Consider the following 25,252-nt stretch of genomic DNA (forward strand, 5'->3'; position numbering starts at 1 on the left):
GAATTGTAAGGCAGATGTTGGAAACTACAGGCGGGTTTCTTTAACAGTTATGTCTAAGATCTTTGAGCGTCTAGTTTACAAGCAGGTTGAGGAGTATCTAGTAGACAACAGGTTGCTGTATGAACACCAGTCAGGGTTCAGAGCAGCTCACTCCACAGAGACCTGTCTTATTAATTTGTTTGACTATATCAAGCAACATTGTGAGGATGGTAATTATGTTGGAATGATCTTGCTCGATCTCCAGAAAGCTTTTGATACTGTGAACCATGCTATATTGTTGTCAAAGCTAGAGTGTATGAGTTTTAATCAGACTGCTGTCAATTGGTTCACTTCTTAGGCTGTGTGAACACTGCAGATTTTTTATTAGCAGATAAGTTACCCAGAGCAGATTGTTTATATAGCAGATAAGTTACCCAGAGCAGATTGTTTATGTAGCGGATAAGTTACCCAGAGCAGATTGTTTATATAGTGGATAAGTTACCCAGAGCGGATTTTGTGTTGAAAAAAAGATGCAGCTCTGGCAAAGCGTATTTCGTTTCCATAGCAACATTCTTGACTCTACCCAAGTTCGATACATTGTACCTTACGTTTTATCTTGTTACCAACCGTTACATTATTTACTTGCACTTCACAACTTTTGGGCTTTTACTGTCGTGTCAAAAAGTAGAAAGATTGCTCTGGCTGTAGCCTATTTAGAGGCTGAAGAGGAGAGAGTTGGTCGGACTCAATTAAGGGTTCATGATATACTCCGTGGCAGACAGCAGTACGGGGCCTATTATAACCTGGTCCAGGAGCTCTGCTTAGACGAAGCTCATTTTAAATCCTATTTCCGGCTGAGCAAGGGGCAATTTGAGGAGCTGTTGCGGAGAATTGAGCCTGCAATATCAAGACAGCAGACACATTTGAGAGAGACCATCAGCGCAGACGAGCGGTAAGTATTTTGGTCCATACATGATGTAGTGGTGAAGCTTATTGTTGATGTTCTGTTCTGATTTGTGTATTTTCTATTCCATCTTTGAAGATATCTTGCAACAGGGGATTTATTTCCACTCGATCGCTTTTGGCTACAGAGTTGGATTTAATACTGTGATAGGCGTAGTGAGGAGCGTCTGCGAGGCCATCTGGGAGTGTCTTCTCCCAGAGTTTATGCCTGTACCAGAAAGAGCGGAATGGCAGAAGATCGCCGTTGACTTCAACACCCTTTGGGCCTTCCCGAATTGTGTAGGAGCCATGGATGGGAAGCATGTTGTTATCATGGCCCCACCATCCAGTGGCTTCTTGTTCTTCAACTACAAGGGGACATTCTCCATTGTCTTCCTTGCGGTTATGGATGCAAGGTAGGCCTAATACATTACACTAATTTAGCAGACACTAATCCAAAGTGATTTCCCATAAGTGGTTTAAACATACACAACAACACAATAACTGCTAGTCATAAAAAATTGTAAATGCATCACTTTTGTAAATAAACATCTAAGACCATTGTTTATTCATTAGGTACCGATTCAGGGTAGTCGATGTCGGAGTCTATGGCAGAAACGGTGATGGTAGCACGCTCATGGCCTCTGCATTCGGGTATGCCCTGCGCTAGGAGTCCTTGGACGTTCCTGCGGATGCTCCTCTCCCTGGAGCCGAGGGCCTTGGTCCCATGCATTTCTTGCGGTTGAGGCATGGAACGCATTGCACTATATAATTATTCCCTTCATACAGTGTCTGAAAAATTGGGTTATTTTTTTGGCATGTATTATGACTATATTTGTGCTGTTGAGTATTGTCTTGATGTGAATGCTACAAATGTCCCCTCTGTGGATCAGTTAAGTTGATATTTATCTATCTGTCTACCTAGGCTTTCCCCCTGAGGCGAAACCTTCTCCGCCCAAACCCTGGCCACAACATCGGGGAGAGGAGGGTTTTCAACTTCCGTCTCTCCCATACCAGGAGGATGGTGGAGTGTACCTTTGGCATACTGCATCGCAGTGGAGGCTCTACAGGTTCTGACTCTGGCTCTACTCTCTCTCTTTCTGACCATACCTAAATAATACACTCTCTGGCCTTCAGTAAGACTTAAGGAGGGCTAGAACATTAGTATGAAAAGTATGAAAGTGCAGAACATAGAATACAGTACAGCATTTCTAACTGAAACCACTAATCACTTTACAGGAGGGTGCTCGTTACCAGCGGCAGCAGAGACCATCGTTAAGGCCACCTGTATGCTCCACAATTTCCTCCGGTGGGACGATATTGAGCAGCCAACACCACGCTCTGTCCCTGCAGAAGCACATGGAATGCAAGATGCCCCCAGGCTAGGCAGCAACAACGCCAGCAGAGGGATCAGTTTGCCCAGTATTTCATGTCCCCTGCTGGTCGAGTGCCCTGACAAAACCATCTTTGAGAGGAGACATCATCTCAGCTAAACCAACGGCTCTTTTAAAGGAGTAGTAAAGGGAAAATGCATGTTTAGCCATGTTTTAAGATCATAGATCATATACAATGGTTAAAGATCATATACAATGGTTCAGATCAAAACATTAACAAAACTAGCACTTTTGAGAAAGTCTGATAATTGCTCTACCACCGTTTAGGTCATACAATGGATGTGGGTGGGCACCTTGAAAAATCATTCAAAAAACATGCTAAACTCGCGATTTCAAAGACAAGAAGCTCACAGAGGGGGTAATTGGTGTCCGGTGGTGTTCTGACATCAAATTCGCCGCAGAGTATGAATCCTGTAGGGTTTTATTGATCATTTTATGAAATCTATTGACTTGTATTGAAGTGACCGTTGTAGATGTGTAGATCAATCCACAGAGGGGATTTAGGAAGCGGAACTACTTACGTTGGCTATTGTTATTGTTTATGTTGCTAGGCTACCTAGTTTGCGGAGGTTTACACACGTATGTGCTGCGACTAAAAAGTTATATGCTAAATATTTAAAAAAGCCTTTCCAGATGAACTAGAATCTTACTTTATGGCGAATTATATGTCAGAACGCCAACTAACACCTCAGTGAGTTTCTTGTCTTTGAAATTGAGAGTTTAACATGTTTTTTGAATGATTTTTCAAGGTGCCCACCCACATCCATTGTATGACCAAAACGGTGGTAGAGCAATTACTAGACTTTCTCAAAAGAGCTAGTTTTGTCAAGGTTTTGATCTGAACCATTGTATATTATTATAAGTAACCTTAAAACAGGGCTAAACATGCATTTTCCCTTTACTACTCCTTTAAGAGCCACCTACCCACAACCCCAACAAAGAATGCAATGTTCACTATATAATTATCACTATTACATGCTATTCATCTCTATTAATATCAATTGTATATACACATTGTAATTGACTAAACTGTGGCTATTACTCAATACTCAATAATTCCCAGGTGACTGGGAGAGAAGACACCTACCTAGGGAGGCCCTGGTAACTGGCAGAGAAAATGCCTAGGGAGGACATGTGACTGAGCAAACATCTCCAAAGAAGGCCTACTCTCTGCAGCTAAAATTCCAAGAGCATATGACTTAATAAATACAATTTAAGTTATCAGTTAATAGTCAGTTTTACTGCATTGTACTCATGTATTGTCCCATTTTCTGTAGAAAAACATGAATGATAACTGTTATATCTTATAACATATAATTACAGAGACAATCTGGATACAAACATGTCATTTAATTTGTGATGAGAATAGATTATCAGAATAATTCATATTATGATACAGAACATTAGAAAGTATACTAGGGAAAAAAGGGGATTATGATTGAGAATATTACTAATAGATGAAAAAGATATGGTCAGAAGAATGCATATTATGATACAGAACATTAGAAAGTATACTAGGAAAAAAAGGCGATTACGATTGAGAATATTCCAAAATAGATTCGATCAGACATTAAATTAAACTAGAAAGTACATTTCCTGGAGAAAATGTGAGGTGGGCTAGCTGCTGCAGCTGTATGTAACAGCTACTGCTAGAACTACTACGGACCGTGCAATCTCCATGCACCTGCCGGCGAAGACCGTGCGTCTCTAGCCCACTCAGGGGCTGAATTGTTGGGTCCGTAGCGTGGACAGTGGCGTGGTGGCGAGACTCCGCCCCTCAGGTCAGAGCTGGTCAGGGACAGTGTACCCCTCTCCGGGCCACCAACCCACCTGCACCGGTGAAGACCATGTGTATCTAGCCCACTCAGGGTCTGAGTTGTGGGGCCCGTGGCGTGGATAGTGGCGTGCTGGTTAGGCTCCGCCCCTTTGGGTCACAGCTAGTCGGGGACAGTACAGTGACCTCCGGGCAATTTCCATGCATCCACTAATGAAGACTGTGTGTCTCTAGCCCACTCAGGGGCTGAAGAGTGGGTTCTGTGGCGTGAATAGTGGCGTGGTGGCGAGGCTCCGCCCCTTTTGGTCATAGCCAGTCAGGGACAGTGCACTCCTCTCTATTCTACTTTGGCTGAGTTCTGTGCTACCACATTAGTTATAAAAGGGTGCCTGTACCTTTAAGAGAGGCTGCACATGCACACACATTTTTAAAAAAGCAACAGCTGCCACCACTCTAATCCCAACAGACACTCTGATCTTAGACATGGTCCACTTCAGACAGCTCTATCGCAAAAACTATAAATGTTACAGCTTATATATTGACACCATAGGAATCCTGAAAACTTGCAGAACATTCCTATGTATAATATGTCCGTATAGCTTAAACACTGTAGGCATGGCGACAAGTTAGAAAAAGGGTAAACATGCAAAATTAGCAGCTCAAAAGTTAGAGTGCGTTGCCATACGTTTCAATGGGGAGCGCAGTTGCCGAACAAATCGTCATACAGCGAAAAATATAAGTCACGCAGCTTAGATACTTACATTGTACGAATCAGCACAGTTGTGAGACTATTTTGATATATAAGATGTGTGTGAGCTGTCAAAACTGTAGGCATAGCGACAAGTTAGAAAAAGTGTAAAAATACAAAATGAACAGCTCAAAAGTTAGAGTGCGTTGCCATACGTTTCAATGAGGAGCGCAGTTGCCGAACAAATTGTCATACAGCGATAACTGTAAGTCACACAGCTTAAATACTTACATTGTACGAATCAGCACAGTTGTGTGAACATTTTGATATATAATATGTGACAGCGGCTGGTGATTTGGTCTGCAACTCGGCAAACCCCGAAATGCGCTAGAGGGCAAAATAGCTAAAAAAACTTTTTTTTTCGTTTTTTGTTTTTTTGCGTATTACCAAAGTTGAAGTTGTGAAGAACCTACTTACTATAACAGACAACAGTTTTAGGTTCACGAAATACGTTTAAGTAGTCTGCAAACTAAGCTCGTTTTTAGCTGATTTCGAGCCGGGTTTGGGGGCGGGCAGATCGATTAGCATGATTTGTTTTCATTGGCTATTGCTTCCGGGTTCTCCGCCCCCCACCCTGCCCATAAGAACAGCACGCCGTCTTTGTTTACATTCAGTTCCAAGTTTAACCATGGATGCTACAGCTTTTGCTAAAGAGAAGACGGGGATGGCATCCAGGACATGGAAAGAGTTTTAAGAGCAGCTAAAACTGCAGCAGAGCAGGACTCGTTCGTACACAGAGTTTTATTCTTGATGACCTGTGATACAGAGATGACTGTATCAACAAAGCATGATGCTACCGAGCGAACGCGAACGACGTACCAGATTCACACCACCGCCAAGCATTCTGCTTTGCTTTGGGGTAAGCTGATCTTTATACTATCTGTGCTGTTTACATTACATTAACGTTGTCGTTTAGCAGAAGCTCCTTTCTAAACAAGTGACTAAGTCTAGCTAGCATAACAAAGGCTAGCTAGCTAACGTTAGCTAACATGCTAGTTAGCTGAGCTAGCCCTTTGTTCCTAAACTAGCTAGCGTGGCAGCTAATATCGAGCTAGGTAGCTATATTATAGAGAGAAACAGAATGAGAGAGCATGAGAGGTATGGTAGTCTGACACCTTTGTTTTTTGTTTTGGTTACAGGATGAGCAAAGCTCCAGGCCTGTGAGGATTTGCAGCTCTCCCTGGGCCCCTCCATACCAGCCAGCAAGAAGATCACTATACACTACAGCTTTGATTTTGCACAACAGGTGAGAATACGTTCATCCTATCATGCATTAGCTAGTCTATTTAATCAACACTTTCTGGTACTATTTTATCTATATGGAGTGCCAGTACTGTGTGCAATAGTTTAATGTACTTTCTTCCTTCTATTCTATTGCAGTTTTGATGCTGAGAGACCTGGCATGGTTGTGGCCAGAGAACACTGTGATGCACCGGCAGTCGAGTTTCAGCTGCTGCGCAAGCCTGATGTCCTGCCCCCCAGAGAAGGTCTTCTTGTGCAAGCCCCACCCGGACTGGACATGGCCAGACAGACGTATCTCTTTGACAAGATCAGAGAGTTCTGTTCTGATGAGGGACGAGACGTCACATGTCCCCCGCCAAACTCCACAGCAGCTCAGAACAAGACTGTCCGCTTGTAGATTCACTGCAGATCATCAGGACGGACAGCACTGCAGGAGAAAGGCCACAGCCTTTCCTGTTTTCCTGTTTGTATACTGAAGCGTTGCTAGTTCTCTTGCACAGACTTTCCCACACTTGCACAGACTGCATTGTTAGAATATTGAATACTGAGCTGAGTACTGTTGTTATTACCTTGAGTATTGAGCTGGGGACTGTTATTACTTTGTTGTACACTTGATCACAATGAACACTATGCACCTTGTCTATAAAACAGACAACTGACTGTACACTTTAACACTTAGACTGTAGCCTTTTTTTGTACACTTAACTACTTATGCTTGTACTTTATATCATGTATGTGACAATAAAGAACGTTAAATTTGAACTTCATCTTATATTGTTCTTAACTGCATTCACAACACAAGATTAACACTGACTCAAAGAGTGTGGGGTCATCAGTGAGAGAGCACCTCACTTGGCAGCCACTCTCAGGTAATACCCCAAGTTGACAGCCACTCTGACAGATAATGACAGATCGTCCAGTGGGGGAGTGGCTGGGGGTGGGGTTACCAGGCTATTGTTCACGCCCATTACCTGGCAGTCAGAGGTGTGAAAATGTTGGAGAACTTTGGAGGGAGATTTCTCAGCTAAGTTGATTTGGCAGTACTAGCATTCAAATAAGCATATCTTCTTCAAATATGTTCAGATTTCAATGTATGAGACCTAATTTGAAAGCTTACAATCTGCACTTTCATAATCTGTAAAAAAACTGAAAAATGAAAATGCCTAGTTGAGGACCAAATTACCAGCGGCGGTCACATATGTGTGTGAGTTGTCAAAACTGTAGGAGTGCCAGCAGTTTACAAATTGTGTGAATATTTTCAAACCAACTGCTGCCACCACTCTAAAAACAAAGTTTCTGAACATTCAAATAGCGGTTTCAAGCAGTTTCAATGGGACAAAAAATAGTTTTAAAAGTTACAATTCTAAAAAACTATAAAAAGTATAAAAAATTGATCCGTTAAAGAGCTAAAGATTATGGACATTTTAATGTTTGAATGAAGTTACTAGCACAAATTATGGAGAAGTAGTTAAGGAGACAAAAACTGGGGAGAATAATTATAAAAGAAAGAAAGAAAGAAAGAAAGAAAGAAAGAAAGAAAGAAAGAAAGAAAGAAAGAAAGAAAGAAAGAAATATCACAAGTTTGGATAGCTTTTGCAAGCCAGCCCACCTAATTATATATTTCCTCATTCCTCCCCAAACTCAATGTCAAATAACACCTGCTGCATCCTAAGCCTAGCCATGGCCTGCTTGCATAGATCCAGCCTCCTCAGGGCTGGGGCTAAACTGAGAAGGAACTGGTCATGCTCATCGTGGTCATCATTTTTGGTGATCGCCTGGACTATTTGCTACTGAAAATCAGTCAGCTGTGACGCCCCTCTTCTGGGGCTCTACATTTGTGAGGAAGGCCGAGGTGGTAAGTGGGACAGCGTCCATGGTGGGCTCCAGTGTGGACCAAGGGTCAGGCTGGGATGGGGTGTGACAGGGGCCGGGGCTAGGGCCGATGCTGTCCAGCGTCAATGACAGGTGGTCATCATTGGTGTCCTGTTTGAAAACACAAATAGTATTGTTATGAGTAATAAGACCACCAAACCAACAGGCAGTGTTGGGCAGTAACGCGTTACTAGTAACACGTTACAGTAATAATATTACTTTCCCCAGTAACGAGGGGTGTAGCGAGTTACTAATCAAATTTCAGTAATAATATTACACTTACAGTACCCCCCAGAAAGCTCGCTACTGCGTTACTTTTGTCGTAGACCTACTCTGTTTATTTATTTTCGTTTTACAAAGGGTGAAATAAAGTTTTGATTTAGGATTCGAAGAACGCGTGCATGTCACGTCACCATTACCAAGTAGCGTAGCTAACTTTGAAAATGACAACGATAAGATTCCGTGGCTGGAAATAAGCGCACTATTTTGATTTTGTGGAGCTGAAAGATGACAAGATAACAAGAATGTCGTCGTAAGATGTAAACTGATTCAGAAGAACATTCACTGACGTAGCAAACGCCCTGTAGACTGAAGGTGGTGGTGAGTTTTTTCTGCACCTCTGGGTGCGTTAAGTAACTGGGCGCTCATGCTTAGAATGCTGTGAGCGCTGAGCGCATTTTCAAAACACTTAACGTTCTGCTCATTCTGAGCACTGATCAACCGTCATATGTCAAAAACAATCACAGAAAATGGCTATACAAAAAGCAGTAGTTATTCAATGTTTTGACATTTATGATGTGAGCAGTGAAATAAGCTTGCGGTGAAGTAGTAGGTTGAGTTTTTATTAAGCAGAATTTAATGTAGGCCTACTTTTGCCTAGTTGTTGCTGTAGGCCTACCTGCCTAAATTGATTTGTTTGCTGCTGTCTTATGTTCTGATTTTCAGCTATTATGTTGTCACTTTCTGCTACTAAGTTATTTAAGAGGTTGTTGAAAAGATAGAAAGCATATAACATGATCAAAGCTCCATATTAAGGAGGAGGGTAAATCAATCAATCAATCAATCAAAGCTTTATTTGTATAGCGCATTTCATACCCAGAGGCAACAGCATTGCTTATTCAATTGAATTGTATTTAGGCCTAATTGGTGCTGTAGGCCCTCAGTTTTGATCTGTATGTTTGTTTTATGATCTCACGTTCAGCTTTAAGTTATTTAAAAGGTTCTTGAAAGATATAAAGGATATAACATGTCCAAAAGTCCATATTAAGCAGGAATGAATAACAGAGGTGTTTAACAGGTTGTGTCTCGTCATCTTAGATTCACACGGGGGTGTACTGGGAAAATAATATATTGCATAAGTAACTAGTTACTTTTGGCTGGGAGTAATAAGTAAATTAACAATATTACTTTTAAAAAGGGTAATGAGTAATAACTAATATATTACATTTTTTTGAGTAACGAGCCCAACACTGCCAACAGGACATTTGACAATCCTCTGCAAAAATCAGTTAAAGTAAAAGCTATTTATATTCATACTAGTTCTCATTCACGCATTGCTTGTTTTGTTAGCCTCGATTACAACACTAAAGAGCTGGATCACTTGTTCTTTTAACCCTAAATTACCTCCGTCATTGTCCTAAATAGCACCTCAGGTTTCTCGGCCTGAGGGTAATTGGTGGAAGATGGTCTATCTTTTATATGGGGGTCCAGAAATGAGAGGATCCCCATACTTCCACTGCTTTTGCCCTCTGCTGCAGCTCTTCTCTCTCTGCTCTCTTCTCTGTACTGATCTTTTAAGTATTTCCATTTTTTCAGTCTCCTGTGATACAAAAAAAAATTAACTAGCTAGAATAGAAGTAACAGTTACAATAATTTTGTTCAATTGACTATTGTAACATTGAGCCTATCAGAAATGGTTACTCTAGAAACTCACGATAGCCAGCTAGATAACGTTAATGTTGACATACTTACCAGAAACTCGCAACTGTACGTATGGTCCCAGATGGCATTTTTGTGGTAAATATTGCGATATTTTTTGCAAGACATATCGTAGAGCTTGTTGTACTTGGACACCAAAACAACGAGTCTCTCAACACAAATTCTTGCCACCGGTGACTCCATTTTTTTAAATGTCCGTTGGTTGACAGCTTTGACAGCTCTTTGTTGACATCACGTGCATGCTATCCCACCTCCGTCATGATTGGTCGTCTGATAAAAAATATGCTCCACGTCACGGATTTCTCAAAAAGTTGAACTTTTTTCAACTTCAGGAATCCGCTCTGGCCAGCACACAGCACAAATGCGCAGTGCATTTCAATATCCGCCCGCATTTTGATCTTTTCCCATAGCATTGAATGGAAAATAAGATGCCGAAATCCGCAGCGTATTTAAAAAAAATACCCATAGTGTGCACACACCCTTACCTCACAGGGAGAACGCAAGTCTGTGAGGTGGAAGGCATCAGATCAGAACCTTTGGACATTGTATGTGGGGTGCCTCAAGGATCAATTTTAGGTCCTTTATTATTTCTGATATTTGTCAATGACATGCCAGCATCTGTAAAATGTAAACTTTTATTGTATGCAGATGATTCAGCACTACTGTTGCCAGGTAGGGATGTTAGGGAGATTGAGAGAGCTCTGAGTTCTGAGCTAAATTGTGCCAGAGAGTGTCCCATAGATAATAAGCTGTCCATTCACCTAGGCAAGACGATGTCCTTTTTGGGACCACAAGAAAACTATGCAAAGTTGATCCTATGGAAGTCTCTTGTAACGGAGCAGCAATTACAGGGAAAACTAGCGTCAAGTACCTAGGACTCACGCTAGAGCAGTCTCTCTCGTGTGAATCTAGTGCTGCCAATATTTTATCTAAGGTTGCGATCACACCAGAAAGTCCGAACCAAGGACCAGACCAAATGAGTGAAGTTGCAACATTGTTGCAGTTTTTTTTGGTCTGGTTCGTTTTCACAAGGTCATTTGTGTAATCGAACCAACACATGTAAACAAATGTCACGCGGTCGTACAGGTTGCTCATCTATAGGCTAGAAAAATTATGACGGAAAATCTATCATTAACCGCATACAGTTCCCTACTGTAGGCTATATTGGAATCAATTAACCCCGCACCAACAAACAACGTGTCCACAGCCAAATCAGAATTTTCTTTAGGGTCCATAGTGATGCACTAATAGCCAAATATTTGCGCTACTCACCAGATTATGTAATCCAAATACGATATAACACCCCTTTCAATTGAGAGGATGACAATTCTATGTCCTGGGATGTGCATAAAGAAGGCTGTAGGCTATTGATTTCGAGAAAGTGCCCTCCACAAACAACTGTAACGTGGATGGTTAATTATGTTTTTGAAGAGCGATTTTATAGATAAGGAACTTTCAATCAATCTATCTATTAATTGATCTATCAGTCAGTTTTAGCGCAGTTTCTTGTGATATGTCTGTGTCCAGATGCTGCGCCGGGGCAAAATTAAATCTCACATTTTGATTGTTGTTCAGTGTCTCTATTTCAAAAAGTTTATGCACTGATTACATTGTAAAGGGTTAGGCTACTCAACAAATCTGTCAAATGTCATCACGTAGGCCTAATCGACCAGAGCTTTAGGGTAACCATAGTTGTAGGCTAGCCTACTCTAGTTATTCTTGTCAGTCAAAATATTGCGAATGTCTTCATATTGTTATTGAATCTCTTCAATCTTGAACTTGTTATACAATTATTATCACATGAAAGTGATTTACAATACAGATGTCTATACCATTAATCAAATAATTAATCAGAAATTATATGAACGTTTTCTTGGCAGGAGCCTATGGGTCTCAACGTCCCAGCAGTTGGTCCTACGGATAGTCCGATGCGCGTTCACACCAAAAGCGAACCGAAGCATGGTCCCTTTCGAAGCAGACCGAGTCCTTGCTTTTTAGGCAGACCATGGTTCGGTTGTTTGATCTGTGGACCGAGTTCGAATACGCGTTCACACCTCTCCAAACGAAGCGGAGCAAACTTTTTTGGTCCGATAGTCCGATTCCAAACAGATCAAATGTGTAGGTGTGAACACACCCTACTGTAAGTGTGCAGGCAAACTTAAGTTCCTGTATCGGAATACCAGGCTTTTTGACTTTGCTGTTAGTGTCATCTTTGCTTCAATGTCATTTTGATTATGCGAGCGCAGCATAGTACAGTGGCCTGTCGAACGAACTTAGGAATAAACTACAGGTGATGCAAAACAATATTATTCAGTATTTACTCGGTGTGCCTCCCAGAACGCATGTAGGAAGTGCCGAATTCAAGAGGGTGGGACTGTTACCAGTGCACCTCAGGGTTGAACAGATGAAACTGAACCACATGTTCAACATAGTTAATGGTACTGCCCAAATATATCTGAAGTCTCAGATCGACATGGTCCATACGCAGCATGGACACAATACCAGTGTTCGCTCCTGTAAGGTTAAGAGTTAAGTCTGTGGCTCAGAGCTCCTTTTATTACACATGGATCTCATTGTGGAACAGCCTTCCACTTAGTATTAAACTGTCCGAATCTAGAGGAGGGTTTAAAAGTCAGGTTCGCTCATATCTTTGGGGTAAAGTGGCCATAGCCCTATAGGTAGCAGGTCATGAGCTCGGTGAGCTTCTTGTCTTTGAAATCGAGAGTTTAACATGTTTTTAAAGGATTTTTCAAGGTGCCCACCCACATCCATTGTATGACCTAAACGGTGATAGAGCAATTATCAGACTTTCTCAAAAGTGCTAGTTTTGTCAACGTTTTGATCTGAACCATTGTATGATCATAAGTAACCTTAAAACAGGGCTAAACATGCATTTTCCCTTTACTACTCCTTTAAGGGGAGACACTACAGTCAAAATTCAACTTCAAAAAGTCAAAAAACAATCACAATTTTCAGTTTTTTTTAAATATTCTTCTACTATAACATGTACAGTAGGACCCCACTTATCCGAACCAAACGGGAGCGAAGGTCGTTCGAATCTCTGAAATGTCCGGATGACTGAAACTTATGTTAAAATGCACCAAATTCAATAAGTGGTATACTTGTTTCATATAGACTCATAATACACCAATAAATACCCTTAATTACTTGTGAAAATGCATCAAAATTTAAATCAAATAGCCAACTAAACTCATATATCCTAGCCTATAATAGACCTACAGTAGCCTATAATACAAATAAACGAATGTCCACTTGAGTGCGTGCTTTGATCAAATACAGTACTTTATTCTCAAATGAGGCGTAGGCCTACGCTGCATCGACAGGCTACTGTATTCGCAGAACAAAATGGTATAGCCTAAAAACAACTCAACATTAGAACAATTAGAGCAAATTATAATCAATAAATAAATAAATGAAATGACAGACAAGTTGTCGTGTCTTAGGCTATTGTAGCCTAAAAGAAAGTCTCTAAAACAACCGATGTAGGCTAACGTGGCCTAGGCTGTAGGCTATTATTTAACAAATACAGTAGGTCAAGTAGGCTAATCTACATGCCCACAACCCGTCTGTGTTCCTGAAGTCCATTAACTGGGAACGAAAAATGACTCGTTGCTCCTCTGCTTCAGGTTGCTGACGCGCTTTCTGGCTACCAAGGAATGCAGCTCTCGCGCAGCAGACTCGTTTGCGTTTTATGCTTGACATTAGAGTAACAAAGAAATGAAACGTGACAGTAGGCTACAGCCTACAGGCAACATACAGTTCTGTTTTTATTCACAGTAGGATACAGTACTGTAATGAAAATCCCACCAGTAACCAGATAGCAGGCTAAAAAAAAAAAAAAAGTTTTTTTAAGCCTGTCCGGTAGACCGGGAGGTTCGGATCTCTGAAGTTCGGATGAGTGGGGTCCTACTGTATACTATCACTTCATTAACAGAGAAATGGCGAGACTTGATTAAAACTGCTAAATTACATTTTTTCAGTACCTGACGTCACTCGGTACCTGCTATCTCAACTTCCAGGCCAGGTGCATTCACTAAACTTTACATACTGATTCTCAGATGTATTCTGCAAATATTTACAGCTGGAATTGTGAATATCTTGTTGTCTTTTCATTTTAGGTTGCATTTCCTGTCTAAAAATACACCAAAAAAGTAATTTTAATGGGTGTATGCAGTCTTTTTTTCAATATATTTTGAAAATAAACTTCTATTCACAAACCCAGCTGTAAATATTTAAGTTTTTAGTCCAATATTATTGTCAAAACAAAAGTAAAACTTTAAGCCTGACTTTATCCATTGTTTAGATAGTAGGTACCGAAATGTATACAAATGTACGCATATTTAATGAGTTATTGCCTAATTTGCATACCTACGTTTTTTTGGGATAGAGAAAGTGTAATACAAAAAACATTTATCTTGATGTGAAGACTAAACTGGTAAAAAATCATGAGGATATCTTTAAAGGGAAAAAAAATCCTATTCAACTGTAGTGTCTCCCCTTAAGAAACCCATAAATCTATGCTACCTTCATGTTGACATATTAAAAAAAAAAAATCACCCAAGACACCCATAAATCTATGCTGTGGTGACCCACAATATTACTATAGGCTATTACTAACTTAATGTGGTTGCCTACTGATTAGGAGTCTAATTGTCAACCTAACTCTTCCCAGGTATAGGTTCACCACAATAGTTTGACTTAGACATCTCAAGTATTCTGGGTTTTTAGGGTAAGACCCTCAAAGTAGCCTACTCCTTTCCCTTTCTCCAGCATATAGGCCTACGGAAACAGATGCATAGTCTTCAATAGGCCTACTATTGTTCCTATGATAATAATGGTGAAAAGAATGAGGATATTTTAAAGTATATCTGTGGTGGTGATAGGATTAGGCCTACAGATAGGATTAGGATAGTGGTGATGAAGGGCTTTGAGAAGCTGGCAAAGGACCACATCTAGCCTACTCCTCACTTGGTTGGTTTACATCGTCAATTCACCCATGGCCATTTCGTCACCTATTTAGAATGTGAATAGATGTCCACAGAGAAGGCTATCATTGGGGGCGAAGCAGCGCAGCTGCTGCAGCACCCATTGTGTTTGTACGTTTTCTTTCTTTCTTTCTTCTGCCATGGGAGTCTATGGCAGCCTATAGAACCGTATGGTCAAAAGTTGTGAAAATTGGCACACTCATTAGGGACAGTGCCCTGACCCTCCTCACCAAGTTTAATGTCCACACCTTGCCCTCTCTAGCACCACCAATGTGTCAAAGTTGGAGGTGCATTTATGCATGCAGGTTTTCTTCAGCAAGTCCAATTTTCAAACTTCAGGTGTCCTTCAATTCCTTTGCTCAAGCCAGATTCAACGCACTCTATGACGTCATTGTGGCCATCATGGATTCTCCGCCATTTTGAATGATGTGCAAAACCCTTAAAATGTATCTCCTCCTAGGAACTTTCACCAATCTGCACGAAACTCAGTGGATGTCATCTATAGACGTGTCTACAAAAATTTACAAGGATTTTTGATTATCCATTGCGTTCGCTCGTGACAGCCAATCAAAATTGGCAGAAAAGCTGCAAAACAGGAACTGGGGTCATATCTCAGTAATGTTTTAATCTATCAAAACCACATTTGGCACACTCATCCGGGACACACCCATGACATCTGTCACCAAGCCTCATGTTGACATCTCGTGCACCAGCGTGTCAAAGTTGGAGTTGCGTGTATGCCAGTAACTTTTGAACTGTATGTCCAATCTTCAAAATTATGGTAGCAATGGATTCCCTCTTCAAAACACCCCATGGTTTCATTATTACTTAATTTTTTTGATTGCAGAATGCAAGGAACACTTTTGGTCTTCTGCACAATTTCACCAGTTTTAGAGTGGTGACAAGGCGCATTTTGGAAAAAGTCACATTTTCTAAACTGCCATCCCTCTTCCAATTCTCACAGCTCATACACATATTATATATCAAAACATTCACACGACTCTTGGGATTCATAAAATCAAATAAGCTAAGCTCTCCAATGTATATTTTTCACTGTGTGACAGTTCGAACGACGACTCTCCCCCCTCCATTGAAAACAATGGGGCCACGCTCTAGAAAATGACAGAATCAGTGTCTTGAGTGATGAGTTTCTAACTCGTCACCTTTCCTACACTTCTGAAGACCAAAGGACATATTATACATGAAAATGTTCACATGATTGTCTGGATTCTGAAGAAGTAAATAGTTGAGCTATGCTATGTATACTTTTTGCCGTGTGCCAATTTAAACGACGACATCGCCCCTCTCACTACCGACAGGAAGTGAAAGCTGACATGGTTTGTGCACTAGGGCGAGTCACTTTCACAAGATCTGTCGTAGCACAGTAGGTAGCAGTCTTGCAAGCAGTGAGTTCAGGGTTCAAATCCCGTTCATCCAAAAGGCATTCTTATAATTATTGTAATAATGCTGCCATGGAAGTCAATGGCAGACAAAATAATCGTTGTCAGTCGCTGCTGTCAGTTAAAAGTTGTGAAATTTGGCTCACAGACCAGGGACTGTTCTGTGTCTCTTGTTTAGAGTAATATGTGTGTATTACAAATGTTTGCCATGTGGGGGAGGCATTGCATCTTTGAGTGTGTCATGGGTCACACCTTTCGAAACATTAATAACTTAATGGCGTGTTTCACTTGTTGTCTTTGATGTGTTGGTCTTGTGTCAATCTTGGCCCTAATTTGGCCCTTAAATTTGCATCTATTACAATGTCAATAGTTCACTTTAGGCCTGGACCTGGGCCCAGTCTCCCTTCCCCTCACTCTAACCCGGGTCCGTATCCTTTTCCTATCCCCACCCTACCCCCGACCCCTGCCTCTACCTGGACCCAGGCACACTCACACAGACATACACCAGTCCTGGGCTCAGATCCCCTTCCCCTCACCCTAACCCGAGTCCGTATCCTTTTCCTATCCCCACCCTACCCCCGACCCCTGCCTCTACCTGGACCCAGGCACACTCACACACACACAGACATACACAAGTCCTGGGCTCAGATCCCCTCACCCTAACCCGGGTCCGTATCCTTTTCCTACCCCCTCCCTACCCCAACCCCTGCCTCTATCTGGGCCCAGGCACTTTCACGCATGAACTGACATACACCAGTGTTTGCCATGTCTCTCCTATGATGTTTTTCGCCTCTCTTACTCTGAAAATGTAATATAATATAATATATTGCTTTATAAATGTTCTCTAGTCGTTAGACAAACATACTCCAGGAGCTTGCTCGATCGCCTTGTTGAGAGGGGTCAGGGAAGAATTTTTACAGCTCACTTTTCTGGCCCCCGGGTGATACTGGTTTTTGCTTCCCTCTGGAATATGTAGGGGTGGGACGTATGCCCACTTCCCTTCTTCTCTGTAAAGCGCATTGTGTTGCCTCTGGGTATGAAATGCACTATACAAATAAAGCTTTGATTGATTTGATTGAATAGAAAGGGGGCTGTACATTGCTGACAGTTATATGCAAGGATATGCAAGATGCTGGGATCTGAGACTATAGTATTATGATTATGAGGTGTATCAGTGCTTGAATACTGTTGTAACGCAAGATGTGATAACATACCTTCTCTATTTTGAAGAAACGTCTGTGATGGCCTCTTGCCTAGTTTATCCACTTTGATGCTTTGATTCAGAGATAGATCTCCCCAAAGGCCCCAGACCCAGCAATGAGATCCCCACATCCCTAACCTCAGCTCCTCTCCCTGGGTACCTTGTAAAAGCTGCCCCCCTGTCAGCTTGCATCCCATCCTCCCAGGCTAGCCATGCTGGGCTCTCCACTCTCCAGCTGTGTTGGTCTGTTTGTGCTAAGCCAGGAGAGTGTCAGTAGAAGCTATGGAGGGAGAGAGAGAGAGTGACCCCTCAGTGGTAGCGTCATCCATTTGAAAGTGAACCACTAACAGAATGTTAATGAGGTAGCTGGCGCAGCTACAAGATCGGTTCAATGTTATCATCTGTGGGGATGCACTTAATGCCTGTGACACATGTTGTGTGATTTTTTTTACGTTCCCTCCAAATTGAATGACTTCTCGTTATAGGCTTATGGTAGATGTACCACCAAAATAGAGAGGCCTGGCTTGAAGGGGAAGGGGAAAAACAATGTTTCATAATGAGAATAACACATTGTTATTACATTATAGCTCCACGTCAATCAACCAGTAAGAGAAAGTTGGTGGGCTAAATGACGATTTCTACCATCATGCATACAATACATAGTTGTTCTTCTGTATGCATTATATGACAGCGTCTGGTATCTAGGATTCCCTTGTGTTTTTGGTAGGAAAAGTAAATGCTGCCATTAGAGGAAGAAAAGGAAATGAGGGCATCCTTTAATTGGATGGTTAGCCAGGCTACTGTTCTTGGAGACATCTGTAAAAAATAAGCACAGAAGAAGCACAAGGATTGTGTCTGTTGTGTAACACGGCCTCTCTTCTGATGTGAGCGAGCAGTCTGGTGTGTAGCACGGCCTTCCATCTGAGCAGTCTGTCCTGAGGGTTGATGGGAAAATCTCTGTACCCACTGAAACGTGAAACAGGGAATGGGGCTTTAGAAGACTATTGTCAACAAAGACACAACATAACACCTGGATGTTGAGCGTTGTGATTCTTGAATACGTGTTGGGTTTGGAAGTACATCTGAAATAGAAATAAAAAGAACCGGAAAAAAATGTGGATACAACCATTTAAATTAGTCAGTTAGCCGTTAAAGTGATACAAAACTGCACATCCTTTTAGATTAGCACTGACTACTTGTCTCTTTCAACACTTGCAAATATTTAATCACACAAAAAAGTTAATCAAGTCATATTTACCAACGAGTGTTAAGTGGATGAGCTACCCCGCCATGTCAGTTGCTTAAAAATATGTCACCAATTTACAGTTTAATCTGTGTTAGTTTGAGCTCCTCTAATGTACGTTTTCACTGGCGTGTTGTGACTGCATCTGATTTTAGCCCAGAACACTTACCCCAGGCAGCCTGCCAAGCTGTAATGAGATATTTGGTGGTGAAATTCAGAATCTGACAGAATGCATTAAAGCCAAACAGTCTGCAGATACAGTCCAGGCCAAAGTGATGACTTCTCATTTCCTACCCATTATATCATATTTCGTTCTAGTTCTGGTTCAACAAATGACCGGATCGACCGCGGTGGCTGTGCCATTGTTTGTACATCGATTCCGATTTATTGCTATTTGTGTGTTGTATCCAATAATGTAAAAGAGTACTAAGTCACTGCAAACACAACAGAGTCCCAACATTAGGATTGGACTACATTACAGATGGAATTATTTATACTGCATACTACTACACTACTACTGTCCAATAGCAGTTAATTGTAACCATTTGATAATTCAAACTATGCTGAAAACTAATCTAGATGCTTTACCAAAAATCTAACATACATACAACAATCTGTACATGATGCTTTATCATACCAATGGTGATGCTATGCCTGGATCTAGGTGAAATAGTATTTGTAAGTATATACACTGCATGTAGTGTCAGTAGGGTGAGGTTAGTTTTGGGGCGAGTAGCCCATTAGTTCATTTTTGCCTGGTAAACTCAAGAGTAGATATTAGATAAAATTTGAAATGATCCAAAATAGAGTGAAAGCGTCCAGTGTTGAGTCCCAGGATGTTTCTCACCATGACAGGACCCGGGTCAGCTTGTCTCTCACACCAAGCCATGAGGTCATGGCGTTCCAAACTCTGCCACACCCCAGCATCCCTGCCATGTCACACACGCCGTGTGACAAGTGTGATCTTAGAGGACATAATGTGACAGCTCCTTGGGCATGCAGGCAACACACATGGCCTCCGGGAATAAATATATCTGATCTGTCAGTGGTGTGACAGAGTCAGCTTGTTCTCTGAGGAGACAGGCGTAGCGAGCCAATGCCAATGAATGTACATTGATAAAAAAGTGCATGAAAAAGGAACAAAATGTACAATAATGTTTTAAAAATAAAAGTTTCCAAAAGCTAATCCCCATGGCAGAACACTCTGAAACACCCTGAGAACCCTTTTGAGTTCCTAGTAGAACCTTTTATTGGTGAAATAAAGCATTTTTCAGATCGTTCTGCCACAGAGATAGTGAAAGAACCGTTTATGGTTCTAGGTACAGTAGCATATTTTTCCTAAGGTTGTTTTTTTCAGGTTTTTTCTAACCATGAGACCTGCAATTGGTCAATCAATGGGGAGCACTGTCTCAACAAAAAACCTGTGCTCAGCCTCTGTTTTTCACGGAGTGAAGCATTTTGCACACAGCACTTCAGCACTGTATGAAGTTGAAATTTTCCAGGTATATTAATTAGGACCCAAGGAAGTGAATTGTCAAGTGTGAATTGGTTTGGATAAGCAATTCTTGAGAAAGCTGCACATAATCTTCCAGTTCCGAACAGGCATGTGTTCAATGGACAATAGGACCCAAGGAAGGGCAGCCACAGGGTGCTGTGCCAAGCACTGTTGGCAATCGGCCTGTTACAGACACAAATGTTTTGAAAAGGTACTGCACTAGTGTAAAGAATTATAACAACCTCTAGTATGGGTGTGGGGTGGAGAAGGACGTAAAAGCGCTTGACTTGGGTCCCAGCTTTGAAACCAGCGAAGTGTTAAGCTTTTTGTTCTACTAACCCCAATATGTGCCTCCAAGGTTTGAAACCCTGCCAAGTGTAAAGCTTTTTCCTTCTATTAACTGTGATCCGTGCATCCGGTTTTGAAACCAGCCAAGTGCAATGCTTTTTCTTCTACTAGCCTAGATCCTAACCCTGACCACTCATTCGACCCTAACCCTAACCACTTGGAGTTGAATGCTTATCCTTAGTCATATACGAATTAAGCCAAAGGGAAATGCATTGCAGGGCTATACATCTAATAATTCCTTTTGAATAGGGAAAACCACTACAGGAAATGTAGTAACTTAGATTGTGTATTTCTAAGTGTACATTTCTGCAGTCTAATCACATTGGAATTGTACTGGAACTAGAAAGTGTGTTCAGAGAGCATAAACTGGATATGTTTGGTATTGCTGCATCTATCACTGTAGGTTGAGAGCTTTATACCAGTCTAAACCCTGTGTCTCTGTGACCTGCATGTTGAGATATAGCCATTTCAATTCCCCCCCATTGACAATGAATGGGAGGAATTTTTCAAAAAATGAACTGAGGTGAATGGCTGGCCATGTTTATGCGGCTCATGGACCCGTCCTGTGATTCATGAGTTTCATAAAAATCTGTGTGGTAGTTTTTGCGTAATCCTAGTCCAAAAAATGAATGGAGGTGAATGGACAAACCACTGAGTGTAAAGAAGTTCCAACATTGATGTACAGTAAGACACTAAAACCAAAGTTGACTTTACATAACACTTGATCAATATGTGATTTGAATGACAGATTGGAGTCAAGCCATAGACCAAGGTATTTAATATTGTCCACTTTATGCAGAGGAGTACCGTCTTTAAAGGTTATTACACAGGAACCAGGTTTGGATTTTAGTTTCTGTTTGTTACCAAATATCATAATGTTAGACTTTGCTTTGTTGAGCAAGAGATTATTTAGTGAAACGTCTTGTAAGATGTTAAAATCAGACTGAAGGGAGGCTTGAATTTGTGGCAAATCAGCTTTAGATGTGTATACTGTAACAGTGTCATCAGCATAAAGTTGGGCACTGCAGTTAGTGAGAATTGCTGGTAAGTTGTTAACATAGATAGATAAGAGAAGTGGTCCCAATGTTGAACAATGGGGCACACTTCTTTGTTGGATCAACAGATCAGAATTATTACCATTTAAGACAACACATTGTTTTCTGTTATGAAGGTAAGCATTGAACCATAGAATCACATTTTCAGAGAGGCCGATAGTATGTAGTTTATCTAAGAGCAAATAACGATCAACAAAATCAAAAGCTTAAATCAATAAAGATTGCACCTGTGAGTTCACCATAATCTGCAGCAGAAAACATATCATTAGTTAATTTAAGTAGAGCAGCAGTTGTATAGTGATTACTCCTAAAGCCTGATTGAAATAGTGATAATATATTAATAATACTAAGATCATTTGAAAGTTGAAAGCATAATCATATTTTTTCAAAGATCTTAGCAATAGCACAAATAATATATAGGTCTATAATTATTACAGTGAAGTACGTCACCTCCTTTGTGGAGTGCAATATGTGTACATTTCCACATAGCTGGCAGCTCACTATTGGATAAAGACAGGTTGAATAAATCTGAAAGAGGATACATAAGAATATTGGACATTAATTTAATAAACATATTTTCTATGCCATCATATCCAGCACCACTGTTCACATTTAATTCATCAATGGGTATTCAGAACCACAGTAGGTGAAATTTTGCTAAAAGAAAAGGATCTGTGGCAAGCTGAAGCACTACTAGGAGAGCCAGTAGACAGGTAAGAGTCAGGTAATGAGGCAGAACATACACGGGAGAAATGCTGATTGAATGCTTGAGCAATAGATAAAGAGTCATGTAGCAAAGTACTGTATCAGCAACTCGTATTTGATTGATAGAGTGATTATCAGAAGTATTAATAATTGATTTGATTTTGTTCAATAATTGCTTTGGATTCTTGAAATCATGAGTGAGTCAGTCTTTTTATATTAACATATTGCAGGTTTAGTGGATCTCCAGCACTGCTTGTTGGAAAGAAGAACCTCACATCAGACCAAGACTCAAACATCTATAATTGAGACATTTTCTACAGGCGAAACATGGATCCAGAGTAATGGCTCATAACTATCACACATGAACATGGAAAAACATCAGTGATATCTAGCACAGTTAGGCAGAGCTCATTAGAGATGCTGATGATGGCTAAAGGCTGAAACACGTCAGTTTGCCCAATAAATATAAATACTATTTATTCCATGAGTGCCGGTTCTCTGCTTCTTCAGAGCTCATTAGAGGCCTATACATGAAGGGACCTGACATTACCTCATCCCTCACAACATTTGTAGCCGTGACCAGAAATCGTAATTCTGAATTGGTTCCTGTTCCCTTGCATCCCTCCGGCATCAGGATAACAACAGGAGAAAAAAGCACTTCTGAGGCCACTAATACAGTTCAGGAGCTGGGAGTAGGTGTGTGTGTGTGTGTGTGTGTGTGTGTGTGTGTGTGTGTGTGTGTGTGTGTGTGTGTGTGTGTGTGTGTGTGAGTGAGTGAGTGAGTGAGTGAGTGTGTGTGTGTGTGTGTGTGTGTGTGTGTGTGTGTGTGTGTGTGTGTGTGTGTGTGTGAGTGAGTGAGTGAGTGAGTGAGTGTGTGTGTGTGAGAGAGAGAGAGAGAGTGAGTGAGTGAGTGAGTGAGTGCAGACCCAGTACAGTGTGTGCGTGTGTGTGTGTGTGTGTGTGAGTGAGTGAGTGTGTGTGTGTGTGTGTGTGTGAGAGTGAGTGTGTGTGTGTGTGTGTGTGAGTGAGTGAGTGAGTGAGTGAGTGAGTGAGTGAGTGAGTGTGTGTGTGTGTGTGTGTGTGTGTGAGAGAGAGAGAGAGAGAGTGAGTGAGTGCAGACCCAGTACACATAGCCAGCCTGGGGTGATTATCCTGCACATAAGTGGAAAACCCAAACCTAATCTGATAATAAGACCAGAAAATTCCTCAAGAAAACAGGGATCCAGGAGCCCATACAGGACACAGATGGCCCCCTCAGAGCCTGGTTTTGATGGAGCAAAAATTACCACAAAAATAACACAGAATAGAGGGGAACACGCCAATACTAAATGTGATCAATACTAAATGTGATCAATATTATTACTTCTAAAGCACAGTATTCTACATTTTATGGTGTTTATTTATTTATTTTGCTCTGATCTGCCCAATTGCACATACATTTGAGGGCTCTGAGACGGTCTGGGAGCTGTCCGCCTGCAATAGGGTGCTGAAACTGCCAGAAGATTGTTGTGGCTGTGTGACTGTGGTACTACACACATGTAAATGATACTTTCACACATCTGTCTGTTATGTGCAACAATTAGGAATAGCTGCTCTCTTGTTGGACATGTTTAGAATGTAAACAACGGCATTAATTTGTGCCATCTGCTGAATTGGTGGAATCTGTAAATGTCTGTGAGGAAGTGTTAAACAAAATAAACTAAAATCAGAGTGAATTAGCTCTGAGGCATATTTTACTGTTTTTTTCTCTGCAATTTCTGTGATTACACAATGTGTTTGGGTAAAACAACTCATGATGGTGTTTTCAACGAAAGGCCCGGCACCACAGAGGAAGGATTCAACACAAAGAGGAAAGAGTGTGATCAACCTACCTTTCCCACGTAGGTCGGTTCATTGCCCGTGTACTCTTCCAGCACAAAGAACTGATTCCACACCCAGCTGCGCCTGTGCCTGTGGAGGCCCTCCCTGGAGTCTGCAGGGGCTGAGCGCCGGGGCTTCTGGGGCTCCGCCTCCCCCTGGGACTCCACCTCCTCCAGGGCCCCAGGGATGGGGCTAAGCCCCAAGCAGCCCCTCTCGCCCGAGCAGAGCAGCAGCAGAGCCAGGAGAGTCGGGGAGGCTCTCCACACACCGCAGCCACACACCCTCATCTGGGCCCCCTGTCAAAAAGTGTCCTCCCGGAGGGGAGAAGAGAAACAGCTAAATGGAGGGCAGTAAAATGTCAGGAACCCTCCGGTCTTATCCACACAGTCCCGACCCAGCGCCTCTCTGGCCAAAAACAACGAGGGGTACAGAATATACCACTCTGAAGAAGAGAGCACGGTGATGGAAGGAAGAAGTCAAGCTCTAATGTTTGCTGTGGAGCTGGTGCTCCTTGGTGTGGCTTGTGGACAGATGGTGTAGTAATTCCCTCTACTCTGAAGACAAGAGGGTTGACATTGAAGGTAGGTAGAAGGGGTCAATGGCGATGGAGGAGCTTGATTCTTCACTGTAGAGGTGGAGTAATTGGTACCTATCAGAACAGAGAGAGAGAGAAAAGGAGATAGAGAGAAAAACAGAGAGAAAGAGAGACAGAGAGAGAAGAGAGAGAGAAGGAAGGGGAGGGGGAGAGAGAAGCCGCTGTCAGCAAAATTGCCTCGGTGACCGCAGCCACGTTAGACAGCAAGTAATGTGCTTGCTGATGCAACGATAATGACATTTTTCACCAGTGATGAAGAAATTGGTCCAAAATGAATAGACAGTAAATATGGTAAATACAACATTATGTCCTTCAGGGAACCTCACTGTACAGTAGACTCACTAACCTCTGTCAACACTGGAGGGAATTGACTTGAGGTCAAATGTTAATAAGAATAATGAGGAGAAAATGACCTGGCTTATGATGTACGCGTATAAAGAGATTTTCTCAAATAG

The 25,252-nt window shown here is 41.6% G+C and overlaps 1 protein-coding gene across 1 annotated transcript in view; it reads right to left on the reverse strand.

The window, feature by feature from the left end:
• Nucleotides 1–24,489, reverse strand: part of cdh7a (cadherin 7a) — a gene marked incomplete at both ends in the record, with an annotated part of 187,116 nt that extends 162,627 nt beyond the window's left edge. The window contains one exon of the mRNA XM_084461559.1: nt 24,214–24,489. Coding sequence (XP_084317685.1) covers nt 24,214–24,489 — 276 coding nt within the window. The remainder of the gene's footprint in view (nt 1–24,213) is intronic.
• Between the last annotated feature and the right edge of the window lie 763 nt (nt 24,490–25,252).

The sequence above is a fragment of the Borostomias antarcticus genome (assembly GCF_949987555.1).
Source record: "Borostomias antarcticus genome assembly, chromosome: 2".
Lineage (NCBI taxonomy): Eukaryota > Metazoa > Chordata > Actinopteri > Stomiiformes > Stomiidae > Borostomias > Borostomias antarcticus.